Genomic DNA, 13,315 nt, shown 5'->3' on the forward strand with positions numbered 1-13,315 from the left:
GTGACACTGACAACTTGTAGAATCTCACACTTAAGATTTGAATATACTGTTGACCCTCAGATGTAAGATAGCCATGAGAGAGTGATCAACAGACAAGAGGCAAAATGGCAAGAGGTATAGTTTTCTCAAACTGAGGAGTCCTGCCAAAAGCAAACCCATAACCCTGCATCTTATAGATATAATATGTATGTATGTATAACATTTTCAAATTCGAAAAAAAAAAGGACTACACCTTCGTTATTAACTTTTTTTAGTTTTGGACTTACATTCCAAATGTTTCTAAAAGTGTTCAAACCCAGGTAACGACTCATTTTATTTGGTTGCCTGTTGCTGTACCTTCCGGGTAAATACCAGATGATGCTGCAGTGAGTGAGGAAGACAGTCGGTGAACGTGACTAAATGTTACATCCCTTTTTAAAACATCAACCTCCTCCACGACCATTTCTTTGTGAGTCACTTCAGATGGATTTTCATTGGTATTTGTGGTAGTGTAACACTGAAGATAACAACTCCAATGATCCCATGCCACTTCACAACATTGTCAAACTACTTAATTTGTTTTCATGTTTGATTAAGAGAGCCCTAGTGGCAGAAGTTACTTACTGTGCGTTTAACATCTAAAGAAAAAAGGATCAAAGGTGGGAAAAGTCAGTGAATGGTTATTTCCATGAGATGCATTACTCCTGTAAAACTATGAAGACATCAAGCCAAACTCGGACGTGTAACTCGATGACCTATATTGCAATGCTGTGTATCCTGTGTTCGAGCTCTCGCCCACTGAATTCTAGTGTGACAGCTACAACTGCAGTTCTCGATGTGTATTGGAGCTAATAGTCAGCTAGACTAAAGCCACTGGTATGTAGCTAGATGTAGTGTTGCTGGCCTGGTTTCGGTTTTGGCTTTGGTTTTCTGGGCTCTGGGTCCTGACTGTGGGATGGGCCGCCTGTACACAGCTATCATTAGAGATGGCCCAAAAAGCCTGGAAACTTTGGAGACTGGCCCACCAAACCACAGGGTTCTCCAGTAAAACAGACTGACCGACGAACGGATGGATTTAGAAAACAACAACAGATAGCCTCCTTCTCTCTTTGGCTATTCTTTCCTCTGGATCCAATCCTTCATCCAATCACTTGGGACCACCATAATGATGAGCTATCGTTCTTTCGGTTACAGTTTGATAGTGTTTTGTCTGTACCTTGCTAAACTGTGGACAACTTACACATTACTTCCTGTAGTGTGGCTGTGCCTCGAAACTAAAAGCCTGTAATTCATGAAAGCAAACAAAGGGTGTTGTAATTATTTGTTTGAATAGATAAGAGAGGGCAGAAACTAACATGAAAGTAGTCTGTTTGTTTCCTCTCAAACATTCTTCAATCATTCACACTTTTGCTCCCTCTGGCTGCCCATGTTTATCACCATGCTTTCTATCCCATTTGTTTTCAGAGGTGAATCAGGCGCTGGCAAGACCGAGAACACGAAGAAGGTCATCCAGTACCTGGCCCACGTTGCCTCCTCACACAAAGGACGCAAAGACCACAACATTCCTGTGAGAGCCCCACTGCCTACAGTTTTTCTTCTCATCTCCTCTGCTCTGACCTCAAAGACATCACGTTTGAACTCTCATTGCTGATGGTGCACCTTGTCACCTATTAGATTAAAAACTGAATGTCCACGTTGGCATAGTTCAATATTTTGGGAAACATGCTTTTTTATTTTCTAGCAGATAATTAACACTAGACAGTTTAGAGGATCGATACCAAGCTCATATCTGTCTGATGAACATAAGACCAGTAGCTGATTATCTTCGCTTAGCAAAAAGACTGCAAATAGTGAGACTGGCTCTGCCCAGCAGTAACAAAGCTCAGTAACTAAAACTTAATGACGATTTATTTTTTTTATTCCTTACATAAACTAGTTACTTTAGACCAATACCAAGAATAGTCTGGCAGATAACCTCCATAGAACAGCAAACTGTCATTTTTACACTTTGTTTTTTGCATGGATTATATAATGTGTTAATTATTGAGCCTTAGAGGTTCTCCCTGTTTCTAGTCATTGTGCTAAGCTAAGCTACAGATATGAGTGTGGTATCAATCATCTTTTGTTTCTCCACCAGAAAGCAAATAAGCATGTTTCCCAAAATGTCAAACCATCCAGTCAATGATTTGTATTGTTACTGTGTTTTAGTTCAAATTGAAATGCATAGTTTAGTTTTGATATTCAGCTGATAACAAGTTGTGTATTAATCCACAGCTAACCTAATAGATTTTAATATAGCCGGACTCCTGCTTCATGTCATCCAGTGCCATTCTACCAGACTGTCCCTGATGCTGGGCTCAGTGTGTACTGGTGTTCTGTATCCTGTTGCTTGCACTTCAGGTTTTAACACTTACATTTGTTTATCCATAACAAACAGCCCGAATCTCCCAAAGCATTCAAGCTCCAGGCAAGTGTTTCTCCAGCTTTCTCAAAAAGAGTGTGTGGTCCGTTTTGATGTGTGTGAAGTGCATGCCCCTCTCTCTCAATCTCTGCCGCTTCCATAATGATGTTGATGGACTAATCTAAGCTTCTCTTTTTATGAGGTATTTGTTTGTGCTGGCTCAGTCTTCTCACATTATTATTTGAAGCCCAGTGAATCTGTCATCAAACCCGCAGGCTCATGATACTAAAACACTTTGTTTTATCAAATGGTTCAGATTTAATAGAACAGTTAGAAATTGAGACGTCTATTAAAAACACATGTGAGTTAAATGCCAAAAAGTACAGGTCAAACCTGTCAATTAAAAGTGTTCGTTGTCAGGCATTAACTGACTCTGTACAGCCTGTCTGTGTAGGTTCATCGGCCCTCTGTTTCTGAGGTTTACATCGTGTGTAGGATGAGCACACCAACTGTGATATCAGACCACAGCCACACTAAACATCTCCCCTCAGATGTTTTACTCTAATCTTCATCTTTAACATTTTATTCACGTAAATATCATGCCCAGGTGTAAAATGAAGATGCAAAGGACAATGAAACATGATGCTAGTTGATTGAATCTTTCATATATTCATGCATGTTTTTCATTGGTTATGCACTTTAGATGCATGTGATTAGTTTGAAAAGCCAATTCATTGGCCTATTCTTTAGCCTTGGCTGTGGTAATAATATTCCAGTAACCAACTGCGTGGCTTTCGCAGCCCAGTCAATAACTGAACTCAGGGGATGCTTTAATGTGGGTGTTGTAGCCTCACCTGGATTTTTAGATTTGAATCTATACTGTTTTGTCCCAGAAGAAACACAAATGAGACTCTGCTGACACAGTCCTGAATCCTCCCCAACTCCATCATCTCTCTCTCTCGTGCGCTCTATAAAACTTGATATGCTCTGGCTCACCTCTTCTCTGCTTGATTTACCCAGTAGCTATTTTTCTTTCTCCCCCAAACCAATACCTGATGTCTCTGTGTCCTCAGTAAATCCAATAGAATTCGAGTCTTAACTGAAACCTTTAACCTGCAGCTCTGGGCACACACAATCCGGGTGAATGCCTGTTTAATATGCTGCGTTTCAGTAGCTGAGAGTGAGTAGCTGTAACTCACGGCCTCAGTGCTCCTCAGCCAGAGTACACCATCCGCGCTGACCTCCTTAATGCTGCTTCCCTTCTGCGTTGCATTACGGCTGCTTTTGAGCACAGGCCAGAGGAATGTAGAACCAGGGATCGAGGGAGAGCGAAGATACGGTGGAGGATAGAGGTTTGGAAGGGGGTGAAAAGGGGGGAGATGAAGACGTGGAGAAGAGGGAAAGCAGACCTGAAGGGGCCAGACTTAATATTTCTCTCAGAGAGAAAAAAAGACAGATTAGAACCATTGTTTAGTCTTAACTAATAGAGGGATGTATGCACTGGGTTTTGTTTTATTATAAAATATTCAGAGCCTGAAAAAGTCTTTCCTCTCTCTGATTTACTCTTTCCTTGTTCTGTCTCTTCTACAGGCCAAAGTATTTTAATCCTCTCTCTCTGTTTCTGTCAGTCTCTCTCCTCTCACTTCCTGTATAACAACACATCTAAGTAGGGCTATAGGTTTGCCTCGATCGCCATTTCTGTCTGGCTTACAGCATCGGGCAACAAGTCAGAGCTCACACAAACTTTACACTGTTCCCCCTGGGCAGTCAGAGTCCAGAGGAGTATCTGGACCCAGATCAAGGCAAGGTCTGATCTGCTGTAGGGACTATCTCTGTGCTGTCAGTGCCCTGGATAGAGCAGACTGTGTCATGAATAGAGGAACTGGAGGTTTCCAGGTCCGTAGGGAATGTCCCAACTGCCTATCAATCCAGGTTTTGAGATTTGAAAGGAAGCCATCATTACCATCATCACAGCCATAGGAATGTGCAGGCCAGAAGAAGGCTCTCCCACCTCGAGCCAAAGTAACCACACACTGTAGGGCATATGTCGAAACACATTCGCTATATTGCCTTTGTGGTTTCACGAGTTCCGTCAAACTATTTGCTTGTCTTGGCACGTTAACTTGTCGAGTTCCCCTGACAAAAATCACATTGTACTGCAATAGACTAAAGTAAAAGCCAACAGAGCCATGATGAACTGCTGACTGTCTGAAAGATTGGTTTCGCATTTTACCTTTGCTTTCTCTCGCTGCTCTGTTGGGAAGAATTGATTTTGCCTAATCAACTTTTGCTTTTCGGCAGACACAAATTAAAGTGGGATAAATAGTGGTAAAATATTTATTACCTGGTGCCAGTCGTTAGAAATGTTTGACAGCTAGGAGGCTTCTTAACTTCTCTGTCTTTCTCCACAGGGTGAGTTGGAACGCCAGCTCCTGCAAGCCAACCCCATCCTCGAATCTTTTGGCAATGCCAAGACAGTGAAGAATGACAACTCATCCCGCTTTGTGAGTTACAGTTTCTGTTTAAATGACCATTCTCTTGATTTAAACATATGTACTGAGAGTGTGCTGAAGGGAAACAGGTTTACGTAAGCTTAAAATTAATTATCAGTGCAGTTCACATTTGCCTTAACAGATATGTGCAAAGAAGTGAACACATGTTAAAGATCCTAAAAGGGAGATGTTGTTTTTTTATTATCAGAAATTTTATTCCGCGTAGCTTTTATGTTTTAACTTTGAACTCTTCTTTTTCCCATATTTTAACTTGAACTAAACTGATTTGCTTTTATTTAGGATGAATAACAAACTGCTAAATGGTATGCTAAAACATATAAGAGATAGGGATCTCATGTCTTTATGGTATATATGAAGTTACAGTCAACAGCTTAGCAAGCTAGTTAGCTTATCTTAGCATTAAAACTTGAAACAAGGGAAAAACAGCAAAGAGGATCAGTTGGGGGGAAAAATCCACCTTCCAGCACCTTTCAGCTCACTAATATCAACACAGGACTCCAGAAAGTTACTGCTTACCACCAATATTAGTCTGGTACGTACCTCCCTGTAAAACCACAGTACCTCATTTTACATATGTTTTTGTACAGACAAACAAGATACAGCATCTCAATTATGTCATGCTAACCGTTTTTTGCTCTTTATGCTAAGCTAAGCTAACCAGCGGCTCGCTGTAGCTTCTTTATTACAAATATAGACATGAGAGTAGAATTTTTCTCTACATATTCTATACATATTTCTAAAAATGTCAAACTAATCCTTTAATAAATATTAGTTTTGGGATTTTTTTATTTAATTACGTAACTTTAGAGTATTTAATTTAAGAAAATTATAGTTTATTGGTTTTGTTTCATAAGCCTTTTTTCTCTTATAATTTCCTAAAAATCTAGTATTATAAAGTGGTCTGATTCTGCTCTTTTAATAGTTTGTTATCTCTGATCGTCTAATGATGAGTTACAGGAATCACAACAATTCATGCTCTCAGCATTTGAAATTGTTGTGTGACTAAGTAAACCATGTGGCCAAGATTAACCACCATGGTGTTCAGACCTCATGAATCACCGGCTGTCTCAGAGGAGAAGCGATGAAGAGCGGTCGACAGATGGGCACACGCTTACGTACACACATTCACTGACAGGAAACCACAGACATGCCTGAGATTCTTTCTGACCTGTTAACCTGGCTTTCCCTAATATAGACATTCTGTCCTCCACTGTGTCTCTGTCATCTGCAAGAGTCCACAAAGTGGTATTCAAAATGCAAAGGAGAAGAAATATATGACACATACAGTATAGTACACACGGATATGTGCTTTTTAACAAACCTGTGAAGTTTCAGCAAGTTCAACAACTGTTTTTCAACATTAATATTTGTTTTGTTTCCTGCAGGGGAAGTTCATCAGAGTAAACTTTGACGTCACAGGCTACATTGTTGGGGCCAATATTGAAACTTGTATCCTCATCACTGGGCCAGGCTGAGGGAGCAGGAGGTCAAAGGATTGTTTCAAAAAAACTAAAGGGCAGAGTACACACTGAGTTTAGAGCTGAGGGCAGCGGTCAGGCTACACGACTCACCAAGGCTTATGCATAACCACAAGAATGCCATTCCAATTCTGAATATTCCCTAGTCAGAGCTTTAGGGGCCTGAGCTCTAAAGAAACCATGTTTTTATTGTTATTCCTCCATTTTTATTCAAGTTTATTTATGCCTGGTGAGGAAAATAATGAATTAGGCTCCTCAGGATATTATTTCTTTGTTGTTGCATTTCTAGACAGAGTATGGAGTTGGTTCCCCAGTGATTTCTATTTAGATTTATTGATTGTTTACTTAACTCGAGTTCTTCCTGAAAACACAGAAAGTGCTTGCACGCACTGCACGCAAAACTGCAAGTCATAGAATATGTGGCTAAACTGTTCTGTTGTTCCTCATCAGCAGAAATGTGTTATTTTCATAATATTTACTGTAATTTTTACAGTGACAATATCAGTTTCCTGATGTCCATGCTGTAATTACCTGGTCAGTCCTTAACCTTTGCTCTCAGACCTTCTGGAGAAGTCGAGGGCCATTAGACAGGCCAAAGATGAGAGGACCTTCCACATATTCTACCGCCTGCTGGCAGGGGCTGGAGAGCATCTTCGAAGTGAGTGTCTGACAACCACTATAAGAACCAAAGTATGAGAGCAATGATGGTGAGGTTGTTTGTGACAATATGCTTCAGGCGAGCAGTAGAGCTAAAGAAAGCTGGTTTGAATTAGCACCGGCCAGCTAATCTTTTTCTCTCGTTAAGTTTTAATTAAGCTTGTTAGTACATTGTTTCATGGTGATGCAGAACGTGCTTAGGCATTTCAAGTGGACAGCATATTTCTCTTATGAAATAGTGGATTTGAAAAGCCACTGGATCTCTCCCCCACTTATCCACTCTCTCCCTGAGTCTAGACTGAAAATAGATGCAAATGTAACACATACTTCACTGCAATACAGCATTTTTTGACCATCCAACAATAACTAAAATTGTTACTTTTAAGGGCAAAATCCACACGCAGCATAGTCCTAATACACTTTATAAATATCAGAGAGTATACAGTGAAAAGAGATCTTTAAAAATCTTTCTTTCCTTTCCTTCTCCAGCGGACCTGCTCCTCGAAGGCTTTAACAACTACCGTTTCCTGTCAAATGGTAACATTCCTATCCCTGGCCAGCAGGACAAGGATAATTTCCAGGAGACGTTGGATGCCATGCACATCATGAGCTTTACACATGACGAGATTGTCTGTGAGTTGTACAGTACTTCCAGATGTGCCCTGAAAGAGTGTATTCTTATTCTCCTTCTCTTTCTACAATTAAATCCCTTTGTTTCCACTCTTACTTTGCCATTACCTAATTTCCTACCCTGGAGATCACTGAAGTGTTATCTCATCCTTGCCAGGCATGTTGAAGGTGGTGTCTGCAGTGCTGCAGTTCGGCAACATTATCTTTAAGAAAGAGAGAAACACTGACCAGGCCTCCATGCCTGAGAACACAGGTAAACATGCAACATCCAGTCAAAGTAAAATGCACCCACGCTAGTGTCACTCATGATTCATTAATTGGAAGAAATGAGGTGACCACGTCACCTCAGCCAGCAACACAACAGTTGCTGGAAAACAGATGATCATTTCCACATATATACATACTCATTCTCATTCAACGTGAGCTCATGCTATATAAGAAACATGATTACACAGAAGTTTAAATTGTGTGTCTCTTGGTTTTGGAATGCTTGTAATGCCGAGATGATGTCAGCATCAGCAGATGCTCCAACAGTCTGGACCATGCTGTACTCGCATACTTCTTTGTATAAGACAGAAAAACTGTAATGAGTGCATGAGTGGATGAGTATGGCGTTATTGAGTCTGTGGTATTGGGGTGAGAACAATTAAACATACAGATCTTAGACTGACTTAAACAAAACCTGACCCATTGTGGGGTTTTACTGCCAGGATATGTAGAATTTGGCTATAGTCTTATATCCTGGGTTGTTACAAAGGAGTTAGGCAATATTACTTTAAGACTATTTTATCATTTACTTATCTGAACCTAACATAAAACTTAAATCTAATGCTGAAGATGGTAAAACACACAATTCACAAGCCATATATGTGAAACAGTGTGCACTCTGCATTTTTATCAAACAATATATTTCCTTTGTCCTTGCACTCCCAGTGGCGCAGAAGCTCTGCCACCTGCTTGGAATGAACGTTACGGAGTTCACCAGAGCGATCCTCACCCCAAGGATCAAAGTGGGACGAGACTATGTACAGAAGGCACAGACCAAAGAGCAGGTAAAGTCTCATCAGGCTCTGTCGTTGAGGATTATGTTTGCCTTGTATGTTTATTTATTATTTTTATGACTGTGCTAACATCTTTTGGTCTATAGTGAACTTTTGCAAACTCATGCGTCATAAACATCCTTCTAATGGTTTTTCCTGACTGTAGCCCATGGTCTGAAGTCATACCATGATATATAACTCCAAACTATAACAGCGACACAAAGTTTATATTCTTATTTCTTCTGTCATGACTCAGTGGGCTATGTATTATTTTTTAGTGTTTTTCATAGTTACTCTTCATGGTCCTGTGCTCTTTATTTTATCCTTAGGCTGACTTTGCTGTTGAAGCTCTGGCCAAGGCAACATATGAGCGGCTGTTCCGTTGGCTGGTCCACCGCATCAACAAGGCTCTGGACAGGACCAAACGCCAGGGGGCGTCTTTCATCGGCATCCTGGATATCGCTGGCTTTGAGATCTTTGAGGTGCTTTGATATGAACAAGCCTATTTGTACAAAAACATTTTACTTCTAGACGTTGTGGTTTTGATCTTTTACACATGGATTAAACAGAATCATAAAATGAGCAACAATAAAACATGTCACCAGTACTAACAATCTTCTGCTTCCTTTCAGCTGAACTCATTTGAGCAGCTGTGCATAAACTACACCAACGAGAAGCTGCAGCAGCTCTTCAATCATACAATGTTCATCCTGGAGCAGGAGGAGTACCAGAGGGAGGGTATCGAGTGGAGCTTCATCGACTTCGGCCTGGACCTGCAGCCCTGCATCGACCTCATTGAGAGGCCGGTCAGTGTTCTCCATCTGCGTTTATGACTCTATGGGGTTGCTTTACATATATTTGTATCAAACGACTTCTGTTTCCTCAGAATAACCCGCCTGGTATCCTCGCCCTGCTGGATGAGGAGTGCTGGTTTCCCAAGGCCACTGACAAGACGTTTATCGACAAGGTCCTCCAGGAGCAGGGAACACACACCAAGTTTCAGAAGCCACGTCAGCTCAAGGACAAAGCCGACTTCTGCATCATTCACTACGCAGGGCGGGTATGTATTTCAGCCCATTAAGGTGTCTTGCATTCTTGACTGCTCTCTTGGGAATGGTAGCTGGTTGGACCTACTACTCAATAAGTATGCTGCTACTCTTAGAAGACAGCTCTTAAAAACTACAAAAAAGACAGAAAACCATGTCATGTCCCCTTTATTGCCTCAGATTCATCCATGTGTGTTTTCCTCATGCAACAACTCGGTTTCTGACTCGTTTTTAAGTTTTTCTAGGAGACACAGACTTTGCTCCTCCAAGGCGCCGTTAACCAGGTCATTGCCTGAAAACAATAGCCCAGTTGTCGGACTGCTGCCGTAGGAAGCCCACATCTGGTTCACATTGGTGTGAGATTGAGTCTTTGGTGCCTGGCGGTTACATAACAGAGGTTTTTAACTTTCACCTTTGTGTGGTGGTCTGCCATCGGTAGAGAGAAAACGATACTCCAAAGCATTCCAGAGAGGATGATTGTCAGCCGAACCTTGAAAGCCGATATCATCCCCTGAGTGATAGTTTTTACCTGTCTCCTTTTCCTCTCCTGCACATGTGTATATGAACACACTGTCCAAACATCAGTCCTGGACAGGGGCCTTACCACGATAAACAGGTGAAAACCTCGGACTCATCCACAATTTGATCCTGGAGCCAGCAATAAATTTGAACTTCATTAAATAAATCCTGCTTGACAGAGTGATACTGAAGAGGAAAACAAGTGCTAACACAGTGAGTTTGCTTTTCCAGGATTCTGATGAGACCCATCTGGAGGTCTTACATTCCTCATCTCAGGTTGCCGACCGTGTCAGTTACTTAATATGTTCGGCTCTAATCCAACACTCTTCATAGTGTGTTAGACGTTTGGAAAACACATATAAGTACAAATCAACATCATGTTACAGAGACTAATTCCATCAACACAGTATGGTGCAGTAAGAACTAACTGTGCTGGCAGTCAGTTATAATGAAGTTATATAAAGACTTTTTTGGCTCCCTGTTCAAGGCTTGATACCAAAGTGCCTCTGTATTTTTGTTTTAAGGTCTAACATGGCCATGCAGTGACATAAAAGCATTCTAATAATTTAAAGAGAGTTTTCTTATGATTTTTATCTATAAAGTCTATGTTTCAAACCTACTGCAAGTACCAGATGGGTGAGGTACAACCCGACAATGATGCTTATGTCAGTATTGTGTATCATTGTTTGATGAACTGTCCGCTGCTTATCGTACATTCAGCTGAACATCTGGTGCTGCCTGTGAGATAAAACAACTGTGTGGTGTTTGGAAACACTACTAGAGCTGTCAGTTAACTGACTCTACATACTTTGCAGGCAGGTGAAGCAACAGACCAGTAAGCATTTATCAGATACTGGAAGGCAGTCGTCTCAAAGTGTATTTTGAAAGCATTTTCTTCTTTTAGCTGTTAACACTGGGATATAACAGTAATGAAAGGAAGACGATCAGATGGCAAACATTGAGGTTCATGAGTGAAATCTGATTTGATGCAGAGTTGTTTTTTTGTTTTTGCTGTCGAGATACCAAACCTTGTGTAACCAATTTATAACAGAGGTCTGTGGTTATTATTGGTGTGTAAACTGTACATTACACCTTAACCTGCCTTGAACGTATTCTCATTTTAATCATTTATTCATACATTCAACATGTTTATGTTTTAGCGAAATACACAAGAACATTTTGTTTTCCAGCCACTAAAGTAACTCTGATGAATCTTCTTCAGGTGGACTATAAAGCTGATGAATGGCTGATGAAGAACATGGACCCCCTGAATGACAACGTGGCCACACTGCTACACCAGTCAACTGACAAGTTTGTGGCTGAGCTCTGGAAAGACGGTGAGTCTCCCAACATTTTCTTTTGCCTCGTAGGAGCTCATCAAGCTTTGAATTGTACAAAAGAATATTGTTGTACAATTTAATCTGATGTATAAATAAACCTGCAGCTATCCTTATCAGTCCAGAACGATGTGACACAGATACCTGTTGTGGAGTGAACAAATGAGACACAGAAAGAAAAGCATTTAAAAGCATTTTTGTCTATTAAACGTACCAAACATAGGTTAGCATTGTCAGTGTGAGCATGTTAGCATGCTGAATTTAGCATTTAGCTTAAAGCACAGTTGTTAGAGAGCTGCTAGCATGGCTGTAGGTTCTGCAAAGCCAATTTTGAACAACTGCATCTTGTATTTAATGAAAAGAGGAAATACATTTTCTCATCTCTCACACTTGTTATCTGAGTTTCATCCAGCAGTGTGTCTCATTGTTTTTCTAATGTGGGATGAGTAAGGAAGTAAACAGCCAGGAAACAATTCTGTTTCTCAGAGCCGAATGATAGTTTTATTGCTAAACTTGCATTTTCTCCTTCAGCCAGTACAGTTTTAATAGATCAGCCAGATCAGAACCACAGCCCTTGGACTCATTATTTTGATTTGACATTTGTTTTTTATTGAATCACACACAGTTCAGATGGAAAAAAACATGGTTATATAACACTTTGTGGTCTAATCGCTCTCCTCATTAATAACTGTGATAACCCAACACTATCTTTGAACAGTATACAGTGAATTAACTGACACTTAACTCTTCAGTCCTCTTTATAACAGCTAATTAATGCTTGTGAAAGTTTTGTATGTGTGTGGGTGTATGAATGACGGGTGTATGTGTCTGCATGCCGACTTTTTTCTCTCTCTCTCACTCTCCTGTCTTCTTTTTCTGTCCGTGTCTCTGTTGCTGTAGACATACAGACGTTTCAGAGAGCCTCTTTCTATGACAATGTGTCTGGGCTCCATGAAGCTCCAGGTGAATCATAGTAACACTTAACCTTCGTGTACCACTGGCTTCTCCTCATCCTCTGCACTGGAGGGATCATTGGTTCCCTGTCCTGTCCTGTGATGGCTGCACTGTGCGCCCCTGTAAAAGCTCCCCTCTGGCTTTGCATGGCTGTAATCCAGTTGTAAAACCTCTGATACTAAAACATGTCATTCTGCCATGAATGCTGGAGGCATATTTACCTTCAGACTTACTGCCACAATAATTATTCTATCTATTGGTTAAAAGATAAGCTAGGTAAGGCATTTCTTTTGTAATTGTGCAAAAATAAAGCTTTGTGTACAAAGTTAATTCACTCAACAGAAAACAGATTGATACAATTATTATCAAATGGCTGAAAATGTGAGACAGGAAATATTATAATTAAACATTTGCCTGGTTAGATGGAGGAATTTTAAGACTGCTCTGTACTTTTTTGTCAACTAAAAGGGGTAAAATAAGGAAATGTGCTTAGAGAAAGTGTCGCTTCATCTAAAAAGGGCACATTCTGGAGATATTTGGTCGACGCAAAGCTACACTGATTAGCAGTCCACTGACACAGTTACATAAAGAAAAATATCTCTGTGACAATACAATAAGTTTTGCATTCAACAGACTTAAACCAGTGCATGTGTTTCAGAGCTAAGATGGAAAGAAATAGCAGTGCCCAGATTAATTTTGAGGAATAAGTGGATCCAGAATTGCATTTAAGTTTCTGTTTCAGGAACCTGCATGCCAGACAT

General features: G+C 40.5%; 1 protein-coding gene across 4 annotated transcripts in view; it reads left to right on the forward strand.

Annotated features, from left to right (window-relative positions):
• The window catches only part of LOC311267691 (myosin-10), a 56,850-nt gene that overhangs the window by 28,554 nt on the left and 14,981 nt on the right, over positions 1-13,315 (forward strand). Inside the window, exons 5-17 of one of the 4 annotated variants that reach the window (XM_084370886.1) lie at positions 1,444-1,546; positions 2,417-2,446; positions 4,792-4,884; positions 6,279-6,342; positions 6,931-7,029; positions 7,518-7,661; positions 7,816-7,911; positions 8,592-8,710; positions 9,028-9,180; positions 9,331-9,504; positions 9,585-9,758; positions 11,486-11,600; positions 12,501-12,563. In XM_084370886.1, coding sequence (XP_084227012.1) covers positions 1,444-1,546; positions 2,417-2,446; positions 4,792-4,884; positions 6,279-6,342; positions 6,931-7,029; positions 7,518-7,661; positions 7,816-7,911; positions 8,592-8,710; positions 9,028-9,180; positions 9,331-9,504; positions 9,585-9,758; positions 11,486-11,600; positions 12,501-12,563 — 1,427 coding nt within the window. The remainder of the gene's footprint in view (positions 1-1,443; positions 1,547-2,416; positions 2,447-4,791; positions 4,885-6,278; positions 6,343-6,930; positions 7,030-7,517; positions 7,662-7,815; positions 7,912-8,591; positions 8,711-9,027; positions 9,181-9,330; positions 9,505-9,584; positions 9,759-11,485; positions 11,601-12,500; positions 12,564-13,315) is intronic. The other 3 variants (XM_084370888.1, XM_084370887.1, XM_084370889.1) reach the window with 3 other exon arrangements.

This window comes from Pagrus pagrus (assembly GCF_965226575.1).
Source record: "Pagrus pagrus genome assembly, chromosome: 13".
Lineage (NCBI taxonomy): Eukaryota > Metazoa > Chordata > Actinopteri > Spariformes > Sparidae > Pagrus > Pagrus pagrus.